Source organism: Rhinolophus sinicus, linkage group LG16 (assembly GCF_036562045.2).
Source record: "Rhinolophus sinicus isolate RSC01 linkage group LG16, ASM3656204v1, whole genome shotgun sequence".
In the NCBI taxonomy this organism is placed as follows: Eukaryota; Metazoa; Chordata; class Mammalia; order Chiroptera; family Rhinolophidae; genus Rhinolophus; species Rhinolophus sinicus.
This window is the reverse complement of record NC_133765.1, coordinates 38,683,837-38,706,417: the sequence shown is the minus strand read 5'-3', so window position 1 is coordinate 38,706,417 and position 22,581 is coordinate 38,683,837. Positions and strand designations below refer to the sequence as shown.

Here is a 22,581-nt window from a genome sequence, read left to right as displayed (position 1 = left end):
AGGGGGAAGGGGTATATGGGAACTGTACTTTCTGCACAATTGTTCTGTAAAAATGAGGTCTGTTAATGTCGCAATAGCACAATGCCCTGATTGTCTTCATCCCCTTTGGGCGTGTGTTCCTGTTACTAATATAGCAGGAGCCCCACAGGGGATGGGGCTCCCTGGGGCGCAGCCCTTCCTTCTGCAGAGATGAGCGTTCACACTTCAGGAAGCCAGACTGGAGCAGGCCCGCGGGGACCGCCTTCCGAGGCCCCACCTCCTACTTCCTCTACTGCTACCTCTCCATGAACTTTCAGTTCACATTGTGGTTAGCCTTTTTGGTAATTTATGAGTTATTTTTAATTTATCAAAACATTATGTAGTTGAAAAAAATGCAACCCCTACCACTCAACATTAGAAAGAGCAACCACCCAGCTCGACAATGGCCAAAGTACTTGAATAGCCGTTTCTCCAGAGAACATCTAGAAATGGCCAACAAGCACATGAAAAGTTGCGCGAGGTCACTGGTCATCATGCGCACGCCATCGCTCACCCTGGTGAGTGCGGAGTAACAAGGTGGAGACTGACCAGCACTGAGGACGAGGAGACGGGAACGGCGTGGCCACCGGGAAAGCCTGGCGCTGGTTCCTCAGTGCTCCAATGAGGAGCTGCCACACAAGCTGCATTTCCTCCGTCGGCGACCCCCAAGACCCGGTGAGCAGGTTCTGCGGGGGCACAGAAGGGGCACACGCACAATGCCGCAGCGTGGCCCTGGGAGTTTGCTCCCGAAGCTGAGCCCGGCTGCCGTGCGTGCGCAGGGCCAAACTCCAGGTGACAGGGGGCCAGAGAGTGACAAAGTAATAGTCGGTAACACCACTCAACAATTCCAGAGGTTTATTTCCTTAAATGTGTATTACACAATTTAACACAACTGGGAGGGTCACACAAAATTGCTTTTAAAGTCGATGAGGGGTCGAGTGCTGCCTCGTGAAGCAGGACCGGCTGGCAGCATGTCCCAGCAGGCCAGGGCCCCAAGCTCACCCTGGGCACAGGGGCCACACTTAGCTGCCACTGAGGGACTGGGCAGCTGCTCGAGGCCCCTCCCACGGAGCCAGCCGACCATAAAGCAATAAATAGGAACACGTTCCATGCAGCAAGGAACAAATAGAGTTACCAGGTGACGAGGAAAGAAAGTCACAGGGCTTCTCCGTCTAAGTCCAAGCACAGGGCAATATTTCAAGTATTGCAGAGAAAGAAACACGTGTGCATCTGTCTGGGTCTATGGAATAGACCTTACTGCCCTGGCCGGGTGCCTGGACTCGCCCAGGCTTCCTCTGCACTCTTGGGGGTACATTCTAGTGGGCTGGGCAGAGCTGGAAAGACAGGAAAGGCCCCCTGGAACCCTGACGGTGGGCCTCCCTCTGACCCCCCTGCTGGCAGCCAGGACCTGGGGCAGGGATTTGACATGAAAACCTACTGTGAAAGCTGGAAGGGGAGGTTTTTGTACAAAACACTCCCCCTTCACCTACCCATCTTCAGGGGTCTGGCTGCCCTAACAGTCGGGACAGCAGGACAGCCAGCCACACACGGTGTGCCTGGCTTCCTGTCTCAGCATCCTCGCTAATGCGAAGCTGGGCCCCTCCCCTCCCCCACCCTCGCAAAACAAAACGTCTTAAACACCTACGAGTTTTCTTCTTAAAAAAGAAAAAAGAGCTGCAGAAAGTAAGACACATTTTAGGAGTAAAGTGTGAAAGACTGCCATGTCTGTTCTGGGTTTAGAAAGCTCGGTGCTTCATACTGTGTGTCCGTAAAAGAACATTTAAATAAGACGCTGTGCCTCCCAGGCGCAGGTCCGGGGCAGCAGGCTCAGTCTCAGGCGCACGGCTCTGCATATCTGTGTATCTGTATATATGTATATGGATGTGTGCCGCGGCCGGGGCTGAGCGGGCAGTCCGGGGCCGGTCCACCTGCATAAAGTGCTCGGTGATTCACAAAGCTGGGTGGTACTCTCAGGGAAGGAGAGGGGGCCACGAGCCCGCACCTTTTTCTGGGCGGGGCCCCTGGGCAGGTCTGGCGGCTTTGGCTTGAGTGGGTCCCTGCTTGTCATCAGCAGGGCTACGCTGGTCTGGCAGGGGTCAGGGGACACCCACACGTCCCCACCTGCCATTGAGGCAGCCGGGGGACTGGCCTGGGTTGAGATTCTGTGCAGGCCCTCCAGAGCCCTGAAGCTCAGTGCCAGCCAGAGCCCGGAAACGGAGATGCGGCTGGAGACCTGGCTGTGGATACAGGGTGTGGACGTGGTCCTTTCCCAGGCCGCAGGCTTGCCCCCCAGCCATGGGATCAGCAGAGAAGGTCCAGCCCCTGGGCATGGCAGGCCGGGCTCCCGGGAGGTCAGGCACAGATGCCGGTCAGCAGGGCCGAGAGTCTCCGCTCGATGCACAGCTTGCCTGTGGGCGGAAGAGCCCATGAGCGATGCCCGCGCCCCCCCACACCCCCCAGGGGGCAGGCACTCACACTTGGCAATGTTCTCCACGTCCGCCTGGTCTGTGAGGAGCTGCTGCAGCCCCTCCATGAGCAGCAGGGCCTTGTGGTAGCGCTGGACACAGTCCTCCCGGCGGTGGAACATCTCGTCCAGAGCAGCCGACTGCACCTGCTCAGGGGGCGGGGCGGGGCGGCACGGGGGTCTGAGCAGATGCCCGTGTGGCCGTGGGCAGCTGGGGGCCACAGGTCAGACACACGGCCAACCCCACCCCAGGGCGGTCAGTGGTCACCCCTGCAGAGGAGGCCGACTTCTGCACTATCTGGTCAGTGCGCGTTTTAACTACACAAATGAATGGCACCGCCTCTGCGGCAGCGCAAGGAGCAGGCCAGGCTCCGAGCTGGGTGCCTGCGCTGGTCCCTTCTGGAGCCGCCTCGCCTGTAAGAGGCTTAGAGAACAGGCTTCTCATTTAACAGTTGGGGAAACTAAGTGTCAGGGAGGGTGTGGCCGGGGACGCACCTTCCCGCCCCTGCCCTACCGTCTGCACAGCATGGCTGAAGATAAGTTTCTCAGCGGTGACGCTCTGGATGCGGTCCAGGAGCCGCTGCTTGTCCAGGAAGAACCGCTGTAGCCGCAGGCTCAGGCCTTGGCAGGAGACCACGCTGGCCTTGTACAGCTCGTTCAGCTTGCGGACCACTGCGGGGGCAGCCATCAGCTTGGCTGGGGGGTCTGTTCCGGGACACAGACTGGGCCTTCCTGTCCCCCAAGTGCCCAGCTGCTCCCCCACAGAGCTGGGCCTGCTCCAGGTGACCTCAGCCTCTCACAGTGGTCACGCTGCCCTCCTCCCTGAGTTTACAGTTTCTTGCCTCGAACACTCCCAGGGGCCGTGGAGTCCACACTCACCCTGCTTCACGGTGGATGACAGGCAGAGCTTGCCAGCCCGGATCTGCTCGATGGCGGTCTGCAGGCCGGAGGACAGCAGCTCGGCCACCTTCAGGTGAAGCACCAGCTGCTCTGCGAAGCTGGGGGTGGGGTGGGGCGTGGCGTGGGAGGCATGTCAGTTGGCTTGGAGGCCCCACATCCCAGGCTGCCTCCCCACCAGGCCCGCTGGGCACACCCACCCCCACTCGCGGCTCAGCAGGCTGATCTGGTCGGCTACCACGCTCTCCTGCAACTGGTACTCAGGGCCTGCAGCCGCCTCGCTGGCACTGCCCTTCAGGGCAGCGATCTCCAGGACGTGCTGGACAAAGACGAGCGTGAACCGCAGGCTGTGCAAGATCTCCGTGTGCTCTTGCTGCGAGAAGCAGGGAGAGACCTCAGGTACCAGGACTGGGTGCTCGAGGGGGCCCAGACCTGGAGGCTTCCGCTCGCCCCTCGCGACAGAGCCCGTGCCCGACACCCCCAAGACGCATGCGCTCCAGCAGGGGAGGCCGCGTCGGCCCTCACACCTGGCCGCAGCCGCCCTCACCTCCATGAGAGTCTCCTCGGGGAGGTCAGGAGCCTCGAAGGTCACGACCCCCTCCAGGTTGGCGGTGACAGGGTCAGCAAAGCTGCAGCAGTGGCCAGGGGCTAGGGCCTCGGGGGCCACCTCACTGCAGGCCCCGGGCACCAGGTGGCGGGCGGAGGCGGAGCCAGCAGAGCTGAGGGAGCTGGAGGAGCCCACTGTGGGGGCAGCGCTGATTGAGGATAGCCCCCACCTCCCGATGTGCCACTCCATGACTCCACTGCACAAAACCCATCCCCACCCCTCTGGGCAGCGGGGCCTTGCTTTACATTCCTTCCCTCCTACTCCAAGTAGAACCCACGGTGGAGGCCTTGCCCCTCCTGGCGCCCCACCTTCTGTAGGTGGGACCCTCAAATCCAAAGGCTGGGCTGGGGAGGGGAGGCCTATCTGCGTGCCTGCTTTCGGCCTGGGGAGCCCTCAAACCCAGGACTCCTGCCCTAGGACGACCATCCCAGTGCAGCTGAATACGGACTGGTATCAGGGGGGTCAAGCATTGTCCCACCTGCGAGGGGCCCTGTGACAGTCCTCACCTGAGAACATCCTGGTGCGGGGGCCCTGGGGCGGCGTGGCCCCACTTGGGGGCGAGCCCACGGTGAACACCACGGGGGAAGGGCTGCTGGCCCCCCCAGCTCGGGCTCCAGGCTCCAGGTTCCCTCCGAAGCCAGCAGAGGGCGCTGTGAGAGGGAGAGGAGGGGCTCAGGGCCTTCCTGCCTGGGCACCGTCGGCCCCCTCAGCCCCCTCGACCCTGGGCCACACGCACTGATTTCCATGGGCTTCTCAGGCAGGCTGTCCGTGCTGCCCGAGTCAGGGGCCTGTGTCCCAAACGCGGCCTTAAGGAGCAGGTCGGTGAGGCGGCCGGTGCTGAGGGACCTGTAGGGCCAGGGGAGGGGCAGCAATGAGCTGCCCTGGGACTCGAGGCAGCGCCCAGGCCCCGTCCCCGCCCCCGATGCCCAGCCCCTGCAGGCAGGCCCGACACCATAACCCGCCTTAGGCAGTGCTTACTGCCGCCAGCCACACCTAGAGCTGCACCCATGCAGGCTATTGGGTCCTCCCGCCCACCCCGGGAGCAGGCACTGTCACCCCTCACACAGACCCACAGACTGAGGCTCAGAAGGGGTAGCAGAGGGGACAAGGTGCAGGCCCACTCCCAGCCTTTCGGGGTGCCAACAGACTGCAGGTGGGAGCAAGTGACAGGCACGGGGGTCCCGCCCACTCACCTGCCAAAGGGGCCCTTGGTATCCTCCGGGGGCCGCAGGCCAGGGCTCAGCTGCTGCCCCTGGAAGGGACCCGCCTCAGAGAGATCGGGCAACGTGCGGTTCCGAGGGGGCGTCATGACCACGCCCTGCCGGGCCAGGAGGGTCAGCAAGCTCTGGGAGCTGGGGGTCTTGGGGAAGTCAGATGCAGGCCTGACCTAGGAAGGGCAGAGGGTGCTGAGAATGGATCCTAACTGGGGCCCCCATCACGCCACAGTGAACACTGTAACCGCCTGGCAACACAGGCTGCCTCTGCTGGGCCCTGGCCACAGAGCCCCAAGCTTCCAGGACCCCGCCTTCATGGCAAAGGTGTGAAACCTGCAGGTGGCCGTCACTCTGTGCTGCAATTAAGTGCCACGTGCGCACACACGTACCCTGCGCCCTGACGGACACTAGGAGGTGGCTACATGTTCTGGCCCCATGTCACAGACAGGAAAACTGAGTCCAGGGCATGGACCAAATAATTTTCCAAGGGTGGCAGCCTGGGCTTTCTCAAGGCTGTGGACCACTGGGCAGGGTTGGGACACTTCCTCTGCTAAGGGCCACACAGCAGATGCATTTTTTTTGGGGACCAGTCTGCCATGGGAACATGGCACCCACATGTAAATGGGAGACTCATGGAGCCAGCCACCAGCCAGCGCAAAAGATCTAGGCATTGATGGCAGTGCCTCTGGATTTCAGGGGCCCATGTCCTGTGGAAACCTTGCAGGCAGACAGCGAGGTGGCCGAGCAGAGGGGGAGGAAGGCGATATTCAGACTGAGCACGACTTTCCCAGGACGAGCCACTCCCACCCACCGCACAGAACACTGGGGCCCTGTTACCTTGGTGGGGGAGCCCAGGATTGGGGGCAGGGGGTTCCGCTGCAGAAAGTCGGGCAGCTTAGGCGAGCCACGCAGCAGCCGGCAGGACGGCAGCCCGTGGGACCCGTGGGACGGCTGAGGGGGGCTGGCCTGCGGATGGCCAAATGCAGCCCCCAGTGGGTCCGTCGGGGGCTTGGGCAGCTTGGGGCGAACGACATGCAGGTCAGACAGGTTGGGGGCGCTGTGCAGGCGGCAGCCTAGCCCAGTGGTGAGGGGCGCGTGCTCAGGCATGGAGGAACCTAAGGTGGCACAGGACAGGCGGTCACTGCCGTCCGTGGGCTGCCCAGACAGAGCGTGTGGAGGCGTCAGATCTGTTCACTGTACCCTGTACCCTCACGGCCACCGCGCGGCAGTGCTCCTATGCCCCACCGTGCATCTGAGGACACCGCCCAAGGTCACACAGCATGTAGAGGCGTGGGGACACGAGTCCCACAGCTGGTTTCACAGGATTTTCTACCTTCCCTTTCCTTGTAAGGTGAAGGCTGTGAGATCAGGAATATGGCACCACCCCAAGTGCAGGAGGTCAGTCGGGGTCCCCTGCCCCTCCCCAGATCCATGCTCATGCCCGGGGTGGGGCTGCACCTACCTGGACGAGGGGACCTGCCAGCCCGCATCTCAGCTCCTTGAGGGGAGGGCACCCCGCTCCAGCCCAGCCGCTCGGGGATAGTTCCAACTTGGGGAAAAGGGGTTGGCAAGGTCAACGCCCCAGATGGAGACGGCGTGCCCCCACCCTGGCCGTGCAGACCCTGCCCTACCCGAGTTCAGAGGCTGCACCCAGCAGCAGTGCAGGGGCTCACCTTGTGGAGACGGTGTGTAGGGCCGGCCCCCGCCCAGGGAGAGCTTCCTGGCCAGGGTGGCGCCATGCTCGGCATGGGATGGGGGCGACGGACTGGCCCGTGCAAAGCCCAGGGGGCTGGTGCTGCCCGACCTGCGGATGGCAGAGGACCTGGGGACATAGCAGGAGTGAGGAAGCCCTGTGAGGGCCATGGCCAAGGCCAGATGGCTTGTGCCCTTCACGCTCTGGCCTGGAGCAACAGCTCCGAGGAGGGGAGCCCCAGTGTCAGGCCCGAGGTCGAGGTCCCAGCCAGGACAACCACCAGCCCACAGGGCACGCTGTGAATTACAAAAGAGGTGCCCTCTCCTCCTTTCCTTACTTCTGCCTGTTGACATTTACCAAAATCAATATTGGTTTTGTAAACTCAAGACATTTTGTTGACACCCACCAGAGCTGTCATAAATCTGGAATCCCAGTATGCCCACTGAGTGAGTGGCAGTGCTGAGTCAGCAGTGTGCAGCCTGCACAACTGTGCATGGGAACCGGCCCCGCACCTCTCCAAGGGGGAGGCAGTGGAGATTCTCACTACAGTCCTCAGGCACATGCCTGGCCACTGGGGCCTTGCGCTCACCGTGGGGTCTGGTACTGGGTAGGCGACTGCAGGTTCTGCTCGATGCGCTGGTAGTTATGCACCTGCGTGGGCACTGGGATGGGGACGGACGCGCCACACCTGCTGCTGGAAAACGGGCCGGCCCGCCTGCGTGTGTAGCGATGTGGTAGGTCACTGGACATGGCACTGGGCTGAACCCCAGGCCCAAACGTCCTGCATACACCCATTACTGCCGTCATCAGGCACAGGAGGTTCACACCTCACCCCTTCCACTCTCTGCTCCCAGGTGGCTTCTGGTTGGGGCCAGCCATGGGACACACCATGGGAGTGGGGGCAGGACAGCATGGCAGGGCCAGTTCCTGCCAGCTCTGGGAGCCCACGCCACCCACCCTGCAGGCCCAGGGTGCTGGTAGTGCTGGTCTCCAGTGGGTCCCGTAGGCACCCACGCCTAGTACCACGTCCTGCCACCATGGCCCGTCTGCTGATCACCCACGTGGAGCCCAGTGTCCTGCCAGGCCCACATGAAGGCAGGCCCCTGGACACAATGGCCGCTTACACAGCCAACTCGGGGCTGGGGGAAGCCCCTCTGCTGTGGACCCACTCCCGGCCCTGCCCGGGCCCCAGCGGGTACTTACCCTGATGGGCTGGGGGAGCTGCTACAGGGCGGGGACGGAGATGGGGTTCGGCCGCGGCTCTCCAAGCCGGCTGAGGCCACCAGTGAGCTCCTGGTGGGGGCAGAGCAGATGGGCAGCCACACGTGTGCACAGACCCTGGCCCTCCCTATGGCCCGTCCTGCACTGGGCAAGCTGACTTGGCCTTTCCTTAGCTGCTGGACCCAGAGGGGGCAAAGGAGCCACGTGTGAGGCGAGCGTTTCCCTCTCCCAGCGAGGCGGCTTGGGGCGAGCTTACCCGCTGCACATCAGGCTGTCCGGTGGGGGCTTGCCACTGGCTGCTTCGGCCACCAGGTCACCTGCAGACAGGAGACAGGCAAGGCTGGGCCCAGGCATCTCTCAAATCAGGACGAGTGGGAACTCCCAGCCACCTCACCTGCCATGGCTCCCTGACGGCCCCACATAAGATTCTGACACAGGGCGGGGGGCAGGGTGGCTTTGTGAAACAAGGGTGCCTCTTCCTGGGGGAGGGCCGGGGCGCCACACTGGGCCCAGCACTCTCGTGTCCCCACTTCTGTCACTTGTGCTGTCTGGACATCGAGGTTCTCAAGGGACACCCTGGGATACCCCCGTCTACCCCCGAGCTTCGGCCAACTCCAGGCCAGGTGTGCACAGCACCCAGTGTGAGCCCAACCCTTCATCCAGGAGCCCTGACCCCACAGCATTCTTGTCTTCCCGCCGCCCTCCTTGCTCTGCCTGAGGGGGGTCACAGGGCATCCCCTGCCTGCCAGCACGGAGCTGACATGCTCAGCCTGGGTCACAGGCACCCACTCCCAGTGGACACCAGGGCCCACCCCTCCCCAGCCTGGGCCCAGTCTCGGGGAGACCAAGGGCAGTGAAAGGAAGTGCCAGGAAATGAGAGGCACTAGAGACCCCAGGACAGGGCTTTGGGGGGCTGGGCCGGCCTTGGGGTCTCAGCACATCTGCTCAGCAAACACTGAGCAGCGGCAGTGCCCCCCGGAGGGACACTGGTGGGCTTTCAGTTCACAAACGAGAGACGGCAACACAGGCGAGGGGTGTACTCAGCGCTAAGGAGGAAAAACGAGCAGGGCAGGGCCCATGCCATGCCCATTAACCACTGGCAGCTTGGCTTTGATTCTGTGGCTAAAGTGACTTGGTGTAGCAGCCCCCGGAAGCCCATCTGGGGGCCCATGAATGGACACAGGTCTGTGACCACGTGCATATGGGTCCCTGCAGCCATGTCCGCTACACTGCCCCACACCCCCACCCACACACACTGTGACCCCGACCTGGAAACTGGGCCGGGACCATGACGAAGTCATCCGTGTCACAGGATGAGTCCTTGCTACTGCCACCTGAGTCCCGGGAACCCTGCAGGAAGCCGGCTGCGTCAGCCGGGGAGGTCAGCGTCTTCTGTAGCTGCTGCTGCACTTCCCCCAGGGACTGCAGGGCAGAGGGGAGGCCACTGAGACCCGGCCCAGGGCCTGGGCGGAAGGAAGTCTGCAGGCTCCCGCCCCCCACCCCAGAGGACAGACGCCCGGCCCTGGCGGCCACTCACCGGTGGGGAGGCCAGGTGCGAGGTGGAGCTGCTGCTGGAGCTGCTGCCGGAGCCCGAGCTGGGGTACGAGGGCACCGGCACCGGCGGGGCTGCAGGGGGCAGGGCAGGGCAGTCAGGACACTCTCCCTGGCACTGTGGACACCTGCCCCTAAGAGAGGAACCCAGGGACAGCGGCACAGAGCCAGCCGCCACCCCCCAAACCTGCCGCACCCATCAACTGAACCCATGGTGAGCCCAGGCTGCAGGAGGCGAGGAGCTAGGACCCCCAAGCTTCCGGGCAGGGGCCACAGCCCCAGGGACTCACACTTCTTCACAGAGGCGCTGGCGTCAAGGAACGGGTGATGGAAAAACTCATCTGCAGGAGGGGGGAGAGGTGCATGAGGCCTCAGAAGGGCCCCCACCCCAGGGCTTCCGGGGTGAAGGACCCCCTGGGCCTGAGCCCCAACTGGCGGCTCGTGGACACAGCTTGCCCCACCCAGCCCCCCACTGCCCGACATGGTTTGCCCAGCAGAGCTTCCTGCTGCCAAACAGGGGTCTCAACCTGTGCTATGGGGAAAGGAACTGCAGGTGCCGGACCCAGTCCTGCCCCCACAGGGGCCCTCGGGAGCCAGGCAGCGCCGGTGGGGGGACGGGGGGCAGCCGGAGCTCACCGAAGTCCATGCGGTCCTTGTGGTTCCTCTGCAGCAGGGCCAGGAGCAGCTGCCTCAGGGGGGCGGAGGTCTCCCGCGGGATGCTGCGAAGGCACACAGGCGGCGTCAGCCTGGGCAGGTCCTCAGGGAGGGGCCAGGCTGGGGCTGGGGCACTTACATGGGCACGAGGGTCTTGTTCTTCTCATAGAAGAGGCGGAGGTCCTGTGGGCTGCTGGCCTGGGGGTCGGGGGGGAACAACAGTGTGAGCGCCCACTGCTCTGGGCAGCTGCTCCATCCCACGAGCTTGCTGGGCCAGGACGGCGCGTCCTCGCACCCTTCTAGGGACAGGGCTGCCCTCCTCCCCAATACGCTGTGCAGCATGGGGACCGCCCAAAGGCGGCCAGGTGACCACGCGCTGCCAGGAGTCTGACTGGTTGTTTGCCTCTGGAAATTAAAGGCTTGTCCGTGCACCCACCGCTGAAAGAGCCCCAGAAAGAGCTCGCCACTGCAGTGGGCAGTGCCCCGTGGGGAGACCTGGCGTGTACGTGGCCGCCCACCTGCTCACTCACTGAGTGCTGCCGTGTGCCAGGCACTGAGGACAGCCCTGCAATGCTGATGCAGAGGAGACGGCGGCGTGGTGGGGCAAGCTGGCACAGCCCAGCCACCAGTCGGACCATGAGGTCACCACAGGAAGCACAGGCCCACAGGACAGCAGAGCCACCCCAGGGCGTGGGACCTCGACCCCAATTCCGTGGGTCACACCCACCAGCACGGGCAGGCGGGAGGCATTAAGCTTGGCACAGACGTACGTGGACACACGAGACGCGCCCCTGAACCAGTGGGCACGCTGGCCTTGGCCCTGAAGTGACCGCACGGGGGGAGCAGGAGCCACCTCAGCCAGCGAGGGAGGCTGCAGACTAACAAGGGGCGGCCGTGCTGCCCTGAGTTGACGGCAGCCCCGCTCAGACCCGCTCGCTCACCTGGAAAGGCGCCTTGCCCGTCAGGCACTGGTACACGATGGTGCCGATGCTCCAGAGGTCGGCCTTCCCGTCGTAGTGCTGCGACATGATGACCTCCGGGGCCTGCAGGGGCGCAGACGCGGGTCAGGGCCCCGGCCAGAACGGGCACCGAGCGCGCAGTGACCCTTGGATGTGGTGGGAAGCAGCGCTAGTCACGCTGGCCCCCCCGCCGCCCCCCCCCCCCGTGAGGAGCCACCGCCTACCATGTACATGGGGGAGCCGCACAGAGTGGCCGCCATCATGTTGCTCTGCAGGTAGCGGGCAAAGCCGAAGTCGGCTGCAGGGAGGACACGCGTGAGCAGGGCGCCGAGGCCCCGCCGCCCCGCGCCCCACCCGCCCACCGGCTCTGGCCTCACCGATCTTCACTCGGATGCTGTTAGGGTTGGCACGGCGCCCGCCGGGGTTGGACAGCAGGATGTTCTGGGGCTTCAGGTCGCGATGGATGATGCCCTTGCTGTGCAGGAGCCGCATGGCGCCCGCGATCTGCTGCAGGAAGAGCCGGATGGTGTCCTCGCTCAGCGTCCGCATGGCTGTGGGAGGCAGGGCTCAGGCGCAGCTCACGCAGGCACCCGCGGGGCAGGCCCACCCGCTGCTGCCCCGAAGCCTGTGGGCCCGGGCGCCACTCACACGCGGCCACGTGCTCCTGCCGCCCACCCGCTGCTGGTCCTGGCTGGGCCCTGCCCCCCCCGCCACCTGCCCGGCTCCACCCTGCTCGGTGTCACCTCCCTGCCAGGCAGCTCCCTGCGCCTTGCTCAGTTTACGATCACGCTCAGCAGCGGCTCTGCCGTCGGCCCCGGCTCGGCCCTCACGTGAGGGCTGAACAAACTGACGGGGGCTGTGCTGAGCCCACCCCCGCCTGTGGCAGGGCCCTGGACGGCCCAGCCCTGCAGTGAGGCAGCCGCACCCGGGGCCCAGGGTGCTCAGCACGAGCTGCACCCAGCGGCGCAGCCAGCAGGCGCCTTGGGGACCCTGCAGGCCTGGGGGCTCTCGGAGGCCCCTCAACAGGGGCACTTCCAGGCTGACTGCGCGCGAGGCCGTCCCCGATGGCACCCCTTTCCCACCTTCCCCAGCGGCCCCGAGGACGGGAGGCTCGTTCCTGCCAGCCCAGCTCGCAGGCGGGGTCACGGTGCAGCCCCGGCCGCGGGGTGTCCACTTACTGTGCAGATAGTCAGCCAGGTCCCCGCCGTTGCAGTACTGCAAGGGAGCGACACGCCCGGGTCAGCAGCGGGACACACCCGCCAGCCCGCCCAGGTCTCCACACCGGCCTCGCCTAATCCCTGGGCGTCAGGGCCCGTCTCCCCTCGGGCAGCTGTCCCTTACAGTCCGTGCTTGAAGAAGCCACCAGGGTACCCAGTGCAGCCTGCCCTGCCCCGGTGACAAGGGGTCCAAGAGCTGGGAGGATCCAGCCTCCCTGTCCTTACAGCCAGGCCTGCAGGGACTCACCTCCATGACCAGGTAGACAGAATTGGCCATTTCCTGCAGGACACAGAAGGGGGAGTGAGAGGTGGAGGGGAGCTTGCCCTGTCCCCCCTCCGCCAGCCCTCTGAAGAGCCCTCTCAGCCCCAGTGTGAACTGGGCGCTTGGCACCCACTCGTACCCTTCACACACCATCTGGACTACAGGCAGGAGCGGCCAGTGAGCATGGATACCAGCTGCCCTGGCATCCTGGGGCCCGTTTGCCAGGGCTTAGCTGGTTGGTTAGTGGCCGGGAGATGAATAAGTCTGAGAGCCAAGTGGGCTCTGGTATTTTGTTTCAGTTCTGAGTCATTTGCATGTGGGCTTAAGTGACAGGAGCAGCAGCCAATCAGAACTTTTACTTGCCAAGTCTAGGGAAGGGGCTGAAGTCCCAGGAGAGGTGTCAGGGGTGGGGTGTGGACCCTGCCTCCCAGTGGAGGCCCTCAGCTGCCCAGTTCTCTGTCAAGGTCAGGGTGAGACCGGGCCCTGAGGTTTCATCAGGGCTTAGCTTGCTGTTCTGTGAGTGGCGAGTCCTGGCTGGGCAGACCCACTCAGGGGAATCCACACCCCCTGAGAAGGGACATGGCCAGGTGTGAGGATCTTGACCCTCAGGCTGCAAGTGTGGACACGCGTGAGCAGGGCAGCCTGGCTCCGGAATCAAGGACACCAACAGAACTACAGGTCAGCACTGCCAGGCCAGCGTCCAGCTTGGCCCTAGGCCACCTGTGGCTTAGGGGCGCACAGCATCCTCAGCTCAGCCCAGCCCCAGGAGACGGAGAAGCCTGGTACCCAGGCTAGCGCCCAAATTTCCCCTTGCACGTGGGCGCATGCACGCGCGCGCGCGCACACACACACGGCCCTGCACCACCTGACACACACACACACACACACACGCACACACACGGCCCTGCACCACCCGAGGGCTTCACTGGGCAACAGGGCACTTCCTTCTCGAGGCAACCAGTGCTATCTCCAGGTCCCATAAGAGGAAACTGAGGCCCAAGAAGCCACGTCAAACAGGCAGCAGGGGTCCGAGGCTCTCCTGCCAACAGTCCCCCCAACTGTTCCTCAGGTGGGGTCTTCCCTGAGGGGAGCGCTGCAGGAAACAGGAGGCGGCCCCTTCCTGTTCCCCAGCGCCTGTGGCACAACGACCAGCGCTCTGTTCCACAGGCAGCTCCAGCTTCTAACCCCAAGGTAAGGGGGAAACCTGTGAGCAGGGCCCCAAAGCTCTCAAAGCATCGGGGCCCAAAGAGGTCCAGGGGAAGGTGGAGAGGGGGCTAAGGAGGGATGTTTCTTGGTGGCCTTGGCAGTGGGCTACCACCTCCCACCCTGCTCCCAGCCCAGGGATGCCCCTGCCTCCACTCCCCCGCCCTGCAGGACAAAGGACCCCTGCTCAGCCTCCGCGCCCCAGGAGCAGGGACACAAAGCCACTGGTGACAGTGTTAATGTTGAATGTCAGCCCCCAAAACAAGAGAAGCCCCTGCTGCCCCCAGTGCTCCACCAAAAGAGGGGGTTGTGTCTGGGGCGGGGGTACCTCTGGGAGGGTGTGTCCAGGCTGCGACGCTGACACTGAAACCCCTTGGGGCCAGGCTGGGCACCCCGGCATAGGCAGGCCCGCTCCAGCACGCCCCACTGGGCGTTCTCAGGCTCTTCACTAGGGTGTGCCCCCGCAGGGACGCAGAAGCCTTCCATGGTGCCCGCAGGGGCTCGCCTGGGTGGGGGTGGGCTCCACCCACCTGGCCTGGAGCCCCACACAGCAGCGAGAGCCTGGGAGCCCCCCTTAGCCCGGCCTGCAGGCCCAACCTTCCAGGCCAGCTGCCGGGGAGAGATAACACAAGGGCCCCCAGTCACACGGGGACCTGCTGGGCAGGCCCAGGCTATAGGAACAGGGCACAGAAGGGGACAGAGGGAGACAGAGACCAGACTGAGGAGACGTGATGGAGGGAGGCTCTGCCAGCCAGGAGGGGAGTCGGAGGCTCTCAGGCCAAGCACCCAGCAGAGGGTAGAGGGAGGTGCCAGAGATAAGGACCCAGAAATAACCCAGGAGATCGCAACACCCACTCCCTGTGACATCCAGGCCACCTGCTCCCTCGCCTGCCATCACCCTGACCATGGCTGCCTCCGCTGAGGTGCTGGGCATGCTCCCAAGTTTAGTCCTCCCCAGTGAGCCCTAGGGGACACTGGGGCACTCGTCCTGAGAAGCTCAGAAAGGCTGAGCCCCTGGCCCGGGGCCACACAGCTGGAGGATCAGAGGGGGTCGGGGCCCAGGCACCTGCAGCTCTTGCCTGTCCTCTGACAGTCTGCTCCCCAGGAAAGCCCCAAACTCGCCCACAAGCCCGGATGGGCAGGGAAGGACAGAGTCCCTTCCCGCTGAGGACCCCCCAGGGGTCATCCCTGAGAATGGGCAGGGACGCCCGCAGCACTGAGGACTGCCAGCTGGGAAGTGCAGACCACTGCCCGGCCTCCTTGCCCTCTAATCCAGCAGCACCCCTGGAACCCAGGACAACCTCCCCCAGGAGGTCTCTGTGGCAGAAGTGACAACAGAGTCGCCCTCTGTGCCCAAGAACCCATGGGGATCCCCACACAGGGCCCAGCCCCCGCCCACCATCTCCACACTCCAGCTGGGGCAAGCTCCCAGGACCCCATCCCACAGGTCCCGACCCTGCCCACTGGCTCACCGCTCCCAGAACTCCCACTCAGGCCCTTGCTTGCAGAGGTCACCGCCTGTCACCTCCACGAGCCTCCCTGGGGCTCACAGCCCCTCAGCGAGCAGGAGACCCACAGTTCTCAGCTATGTGGGGATCTGGGGGTCCGAGCTCCTTCCTACTGCTGGTCTGTCCTCCGCCCCAGTGGGTCACTCAGCAGAGACCTCGGGCGTCCCCTCCCTGGGCCTAGCAGGACCTCCAGGGTGTGGAGGGTCGGGGTTTCAGAGGCAGCACAGCATTCAGGCCTGGGAGACCCAGGAGACCCACTGTCCTGGGGCAGACAGGCAGGTCCCTTCGGCTGGGGCTGTCACCCCTCCTGGCCTGTGACCTGGGCCCTCAGACGCCCAGGAGCCTGGGTCGCTTTGCAGAGGAAACACGGAAACTTGCCCAGGGCTGGGCAATGGGCGCCTACTGCAGTCCATCCTCTCCCTCCACCTGCCCCTTGCCAACACCAGGCCAGGTCCCAGCAAAGCCCGGCAGGGACCAGGAGAACGTGGGACCCAACCACAAGGCCGGCAGCACCTCCTGGCTGGCTGGGGTGCTTTAGCAGGGAGGCCGCGTGCCCCATCCACCTGGGGCCAGGCAGTCACTGCACCACATGGCTGGGTGTCCCCTCTCCCCAGGAAGTGGGCTCTCTGAGCCCCCCTGTGTGGGGGGAGAGGTCAGCACAGCCTTGGCGGCCACGGCCCTGCCCTGCCCGCCCGTGGCCCCCTCAGAAGTCAGACAGGCCTCAGGTCCCACTTTCACTGCTCCTGCCAGCACTAGCTCTGCTTTTCACAAGCTCCCCTGGGGAGTGAGTGGGGACCAAGGGGGCCCCCTGGGAAGTCGGTCTAGACTCAGTGTGGACACTTGAAAGGACCAGGCCTGCTTCCTGGGACTCCTCATGGCCGCCCGGTCCCAGAGGGCTCACCTCTGAGGAGAGGCAGACACCCTCGTCCCCAGGCAGCAGGCTCTCGGGAGCCTGTCACGTCGTTGTAGGTGAACAAGGAGGCAGGCGGCCGAGGCATGGGCCCACCAGGCCCTGTGAACAACCCAGGCCCCGCCCTCAGCGCTGCGGTCATCGGCCCCACACCCTGCGACCCTAGAGCCCTTAGGACGGGGCAGTCCAACCTCGTAGCCTGTTCAAGGGGAGGAAACGGGCAGAGAGAGTGCCTGCAGGTCTGCCCTCATCACACAGCTGGTGAGGGAAGGACGGAGCTGGCTGGGAACCTGAGTCATGACCATCGCTGTGCAGCCCCCAGGAAAGGGTGACAGGTGCTCGCCCTCGGGCCTGGGGCAGGGCGCTGGCGTGCAGTCACAGACGAGGCTGCAGGTCCACATGCTAAGGTGCTTTGCTTCATAGGATCCCAAGTCTCCCCTCGGTCAAGCCCAGTTTGGTGACCTGGGCTGGTCTGGTGGGCAGGCAGGTGCTGACCTAGTTAACTCCTGGGGAGCTGGCCATCTTAGCTTCAGAAGGTGGCAAAGCCACAGGCTAGCAGGGACAGAGCTGCTTCCGCCCCCAGGCTGGGCTCTCCAGACAGCTCCCCAGGGGCTGGCAGCCCAGCCCGCCCTCCCCAGCCCTTCTTCCCGCACACAGGCCTGCCTGACTCTAGAAAAGCAAGCACCCCTGTCACGGGGGAGGCATGAGCTGGGGCGACCCCTCAAAAAATACAGAATCTACACATTCTTCAAGACCCACTGAGCCCAGGCTGGGCGCGCCCCAGAACTCTGTGGACTGGATGCACAAAGACGCTTGCAGCAGCTCTGTCCCAGGCACCACCGTCCAGGGATGCCCATGACACAGCTTCCCGTGTAAGGCTGAGGGGACGCATGTACTGCAGCCGTCCAGGGCTCCAGCGAGGTGGACGGCAGGGAGAAAGACCCCAGAAAGGGCAGAACCAGGGGTCTCTGATGGCGAGGAAATGGGGCCAGGCTTCTGGGGGTTACCCACGCTGCAGTTCTTACACAGGGGACACTTTAGCAAGCGTTTTGTCATCTGCGTTCTGCCCCGTCTGCTATGCATTATACTTCAAAATTTTAAGTTACAAAATAGCTAAAACAGTAACACAACTTTGCAGGCCATTTCCAGAACAGTTTGGACTCTGGGCCTACATGCAGGCCCCTGCCTTGGACCCTGGTACCAAGGGGCCTCAGTGCGGCTTGCACCCTGCTCTTCTCAGGGAGGTAACGTCCCCGCCCCCTGCCTGAGTCACAGGGCCCCCTCACCAAGAGCCAGGGGTCTGGAAAGAGCAAGGCCAAGGGCTGACACTGTCCTGAGGCCCCAAAGTTTAAGGCAAGATGTTCCGTTCCCTTGACGTGATGGAGGCCCCGCAAGCACAGCTGGGGGTCTGCTGGCCGGGGATGAGTGAGTCATGTCCAGCTGTGGGAACCAGCCTGGCGCATGCTGGCCTCAGGAGGGGGAGGGATCACTGTCTGCAAGGCCCATGGTCATCACGCCTCTTCCCAGGGCATGCTGGGCAGGGTTGGTCCTGGCTGCACAGCCCCATGCCCCGATTTCTGTGATGGCCACTCTCCCTGGGCAACAGTACATCCAGACACCGCACAGCACACTGGGGTGAGGACACCCCTCTACCCCTCAACGTGGGCCAGGGACTCCAGCTACCTCCCCCACAGGTGGGGGCCTGAGACCAGAGCAGTCAAGGGCGCCCCCCTTCCTGGGGCACTCACATCAGCCTGACAAATGCCCCTAATCCTCAAGGCCGAAACACACAACAACATCAGACAAACATCAACCTGGGGCCAGTATCTGAAATCTGTAATGCAAGGGCTTTCCTCAGCATATAAAGAGCCCCTATAGGTCAGTGACGTTTACACGGCACTCAGTGGAGCAGGCACAGACCCAAGCACTTAGTACATAGAGTCAAGTCGTCATGACAACTGCCCTACTAGGCGGTGTCTACCCTTACCTCCCACTTCACAGGTAACACGCTGAGGCACCAGGAGGCCGAGTAGCTTGCCCAAGGTAACGCAGGTAAGTAAATGGGGAGCTGGGCTCAGAGAAAGGCCGGGTGGCTCGGGGCCCATGCCATTCATCATGGTACCATCCAGGAGGTGGAGCTAATTGTCACGCACACGAGGGCCGAGGCTCACTCAATACACGAGAACCAAAGCCATGAGAGGTGCCATTCGGCCTCCCAGACGGGCCAGGAGGGGTCTGACAAGCAGCCCAGCCAGGAAGTGGGGACGCAGGCCCTCTGCGGGGCAGTACTGCTGTCTGTCCACGGTCTGGCCTCTCGGGACCACAGCTCAGCAGCTGCCCCAAACTAAAAGCACGCATCCTTCTTACCTGAGGAAGCTACTTCTAGGAATCTACCTGGCAGATGCACACGTGGCAAAGGTGAGTGCAAGGATGGTCACCACCACACTGTTCATGTGTCAGAAAATCAGAACCACCTCCTTTCCTACTGACGAGGGACTGGCGGTCAGCTCTGGGATGAGGGGTGGTGGACCACAAGTGCAGCCACAACCTAAACCACAGCCAACATTCACTCAGTGTTACTATGACCAGTTTCAACCAAGCAGCTCACGGTCTGCTTTGGAGGAAGAGGCGGCACAGAGAGGTTGAGACGCCCGCCCAAGGACACACAGAGCCAGGACCGGAACTGCATCTGGGCCCTGCACCACTGTGCGTGGAGGTGCTAACCTCACAGGGGAAACTGGGGGCACTTCTCCTGGGAGCAGGGGGTGTAGTTTATCACATACGGATTGGAGCAGTTGTGTGGAGTGACAGGGAACCTTCTCCAAGACGCAGAACGAAGGTGGAGGTGGGGGATGGGCACGTGAGCATGTCTGCTGTGGGGCGCTGCCCTGCGGACCCAGGAACAGCCAACGTGTATCTGGTCCCTCTGGGGGACGCAGGGCCCCATTGGGACAGGGACACGACAGTTACCCTTCTCCATGTCCCCATTTGTAGTGTAGTGTTTCATTTTTTTTAAAAAGCCAAATCATTTAGTACTCATTTTCAAAAGCCTTTTTTCTTCTGGGTCCCAGACAGGAATCTCAGGACTCGGGGAACAACCCACACCCCAAAGAGAAGGATCACCAAGCCCCAGCAGAGGGCAGAGGCCAGGCTAGCCTCTGAGCAGTCCTCTGTAGGGAAAGCCGCAGGCTGCCAACCTTGGAGGAAGTGGCACTGCCCACAACCAGGTGTGTGGCCCAGCGGGACGGGGATGGTGAAGGGGGAGGGGAGAGGAGGGCAGGGGAGGATAAAGAGGGTAGAGGAGGAAAGAGGCACCCTCTTGGCCCTGAGGACATAGCATCTCCACGTGGGCTGCCAGGTACCCACTGCCACACTGAACCTGGGCCCTCCCCAGGTCACCTTATCTCATGCCATAACCCCAAGGCCGTAGCCCAGTTCTGAAGGGGGAGGGAAGGAACAGGGAGGAGGGAGGTGGCCACCAAAACACAGCCAGCCTGGCTGGGAACTTCCCCTCAGCCAGGGGCTGGTCCCGTGGCCTCAGTAAACAGGTTTCAAAACCATTAGTCAGCACTCTGGCCTGCAGCTCTGCAGCCTCAGGTTCCCAAGTCCCAAACTCGGCACCCAGGGTCCAGGACCGCCACTGAGGCTGGACCCTACCACCGGGCCCTGGGGCCTGGGGGCCGTGGGAGAACCCAGCTGCGGCCTTCGGGGCCAGCAAGGCCTGAGGCAGCCTCATCACACAGACAAACGCCTCCGGCGTGCCCTGGGTGGCTGGCCCCAACTGCCAGCAAGAAGGAATCTCCTGTGGCCCCTCCCCTCCCCCAGTCTGACGCAAGGCGAGACTGGCCAATGGCAGGTCCTGGAGCAGTGTCAACAAACAAAGGGCCTGCCCAGACAGGTGGGCCAGGCCGGCAGGATTGGGGGGGCGGGGGGAGGGGGGGCCTGGGCTGGGGCAGGACTCCTGGTCAGGGCCACTGGGTCAGACGCTCCTGAGGGCCAAGCTACAGTCAGAGTAACAGAGATGCGCGGCTGGTGCCTGGGGCCCTGCCACCCGTCCCCTGGCACAGTCTGGGAAGGTGGTAGCTCGCCCAGCACACACAGAAAGCTGGGCTGAGGACAGGTCTCTAGGGTCCCTGCCAGGCCTCTGAGCACCGCAGGCCAGATGGGGGTGGCCCAGCCCCTTCAACCAACACGAGACGACGTCCACCCAGTGCTTGGCTGGCCTGGGACTCAAGCCCCCTGGGCCTGAGGCTGTGCACGCGCCAGCCTGCGAGCTTCACGAACTCCCTCCCCACCAGATCCACCACCACAGCCCCGAGCCTTACCTGGAAGTCGTACAAAGCCACGATGTTTTCATGTTTCAATTCCTAGGACAGAAACCCAAGTTTCCTGTGAGCAGGCGGCCCGGATGCCAGCCGCTCCCCTCCTGCCTCCAGCGCCAGCTCACCTTGAGGATCTTGATTTCCTTCCCCAGCAGCGTCTGGGACTTGGCGAGGTTCTTCTTGTTAATGCACTTGACCGCGACCTCCAGGTCGTGCTTCTGAAAACCCACAAAGGTTGACCCTCAGGGACCGTGAGTCCTTCTAAGGCCGCCCCCAGGCCAGGGGAGCACCCGGCACGACCCTGCGGTGCGGGCCCAGGGGTGTCAGTGGGCATGAGGGGCCCGGGAGATGTGCGGGTTCCCGGGGTGTGGGGGTGGTTCCCCGAGGGACAGGGGGTGCTGGGGTGTGGGGTGCGTCCCCGGGGCGTAGGTGGGGCCCAGGTGAGGGGGCCCGCCGCCCTCACCTCCCGATGGCGCCCCTTGAAGACCACTGCGAAGGCGCCGTGCCCGATCAGGTCCTTGCGCGAGAACTCGAACTTGCCCACGGTCTCCAGGCCGCCGCGGCCCGGCTCCATGGCGCGGGCCGGGCGGGCCGGGCGGGTGGGCCGGGCTCAGGCGGTGGCGCGGGCCGGGGGCGGCGGGCTGGGGGCGCGCGCCATCGGGAAGGCCAGGCCCAGTCCCTGCCCGGCCGCTGATCCTGACCCCACTCCTATCCGACCCGGTTCTGACTCAGTCTACGACCCGGTTCTGACTGGGGCTTCGACCCGGTTCCGACTAGGGCTCTGACTCCCGCTCCGGCCGGGAAACAAAAGAGCCGCGGCCGTAGGGCCCCAGAGCCTGAGACGCCCGCGCAGGCGCAGTGCACGCCTGGGGGGTGGGGGCTGGGGGCGGGGTCTTGAGGGCAGGGCCTGGCGGATGTCCGCGCTTAGTGGGTGGTGGAGCAGGCGATGGGGCGGGGCTTGGAGAGGAGGGGCGGGGCCTGCTCAGAACGGGGCGGGTCCTCTCGGTTGGGGCAGGGCCAGTCGCGGGTCCGCCCAGGTGGAGGTGGGGAGCCAGGTCCTGAGTTCCTCAAGGTCTGCGTATCCCGGGAACGCACATCCGTCACCAGTAATACCTGGAACGTGCTATATGTACTCCACGCTAAGGATTGGCTAAATTAAAATCTTAGGAAGAGAACAACTGCGTTCGAGGTTATGCTTTTAAAACTATCCTATAGTGATAAACTGTCCGCCACATAGCACCAGAACCTAGGAAATGGCCCACAAGTCCATCAGAGAGGAAAGGTTAGATAAATCACAGGGGCTTCCTTTCTGTGGAATAATACACAGCGGGTTCTTACACTCACGGGTTCTTACACTCAGAGTTAGATACATGTGTACTCAGATGGAGTGAAAGCAAGATACACAACAGTGAGCTGGGCTAGTATTTGTCATTTAGAAAGTCACTGGAGGGGGGTGTGGATACAATACTGCCACACTATAGTTTTACATATGTTTATGCACACATACACTAGACGTGCACACACGGTATATGGTATAACAGCTAACCCATTGCTCACCATATGCCAGGCATGGTCTTATCATATCTTAACTCATTTATTCCCCACAATGAGTCCAGGAGGTACCTGCTGGTATAGCCCCATTTCACAGGTGTGAAACACTGACGCCCAGAGAAGCTAGCGAATGTGCCCAAAGTCACACAGCCAGCAAGAGGAAGAGCCAGGATCGCCTTCACACAAGAAACTGTTAACAGTGGTGGCTTCAGGAGAGTCGGTCCTTTTCCCTGTATACCTTCAGGACTCGTGTGAGTGGTCCTGATCACAGGTTCAGTGTTGCTTTTGCCAATGCACAACTCTGGGCAGTCCTCCTGCCAGCCCCAGCCT

At 63.3% G+C, this 22,581-nt stretch overlaps 1 protein-coding gene and 2 long non-coding RNA genes across 5 annotated transcripts; 2 read left to right on the top strand and 1 right to left on the bottom strand.

The window, feature by feature from the left end:
• Positions 1-858: 858 nt before the first annotated feature.
• Positions 859-21,551, bottom strand: ULK1 (unc-51 like autophagy activating kinase 1). 2 transcript variants are annotated; one of them, XM_019748761.2, is made up of 28 exons: positions 21,164-21,551; positions 20,826-20,918; positions 20,704-20,745; positions 12,743-12,775; positions 12,457-12,493; positions 11,656-11,829; positions 11,503-11,576; positions 11,261-11,362; positions 10,459-10,517; positions 10,302-10,384; positions 9,956-10,006; positions 9,652-9,740; positions 9,383-9,536; positions 8,371-8,431; positions 8,097-8,186; positions 7,483-7,608; positions 6,874-7,022; positions 6,663-6,749; positions 6,038-6,315; positions 5,180-5,373; positions 4,723-4,832; positions 4,493-4,636; positions 3,927-4,120; positions 3,580-3,752; positions 3,362-3,480; positions 2,997-3,154; positions 2,494-2,629; positions 859-2,426 (listed from the first exon to the last, which is right to left on the bottom strand). In XM_019748761.2, the coding sequence occupies exons 1-28, from the start codon at positions 21,272-21,274 to the stop codon at positions 2,371-2,373; spliced, it is 3,177 nt and encodes a 1,058-aa protein (XP_019604320.1). In that variant the 5' UTR covers positions 21,275-21,551; the 3' UTR covers positions 859-2,370. The 2 variants fall into 2 exon arrangements, with proteins under 2 accessions (XP_019604320.1, XP_019604321.1); XM_019748762.2 differs by having other exon boundaries at positions 11,656-11,785; positions 21,164-21,177.
• LOC141569252 (uncharacterized) lies at positions 13,309-18,640 on the top strand. The gene is made up of 3 exons (XR_012492756.1): positions 13,309-13,435; positions 13,827-13,948; positions 18,380-18,640. It is a non-coding gene; the product is annotated as an uncharacterized LOC141569252 (long non-coding RNA).
• LOC141569251 (uncharacterized) lies at positions 18,749-20,881 on the top strand. 2 transcript variants are annotated; one of them, XR_012492754.1, is made up of 4 exons: positions 18,749-18,796; positions 18,968-19,084; positions 19,450-19,605; positions 20,750-20,881. It is a non-coding gene; the product is annotated as an uncharacterized LOC141569251 (long non-coding RNA). The 2 variants fall into 2 exon arrangements; XR_012492755.1 differs by having other exon boundaries at positions 18,968-19,094.
• Positions 21,552-22,581: the final 1,030 nt, after the last annotated feature.

What these genes read in the sequence shown, in the direction of transcription:
- ULK1 (XM_019748761.2), bottom strand. Translation starts at nt 21,274, where the DNA reads ATGGAGCCGGGCCGCGGCGGCCTGGAGACCGTGGGCAAGTTCGAGTTC. An exon ending in AGGAAATCAAGATCCTCAAG is followed by an intron (nt 20,746 to 20,825) that starts GTGAGCTGGCGC and finishes TTTCTGTCCTAG; the next exon opens with GAATTGAAACATGAAAACAT. An exon ending in TGGCTTTGTACGACTTCCAG is followed by an intron (nt 12,776 to 20,703) that starts GTAAGGCTCGGG and finishes TGTGTCCTGCAG; the next exon opens with GAAATGGCCAATTCTGTCTA.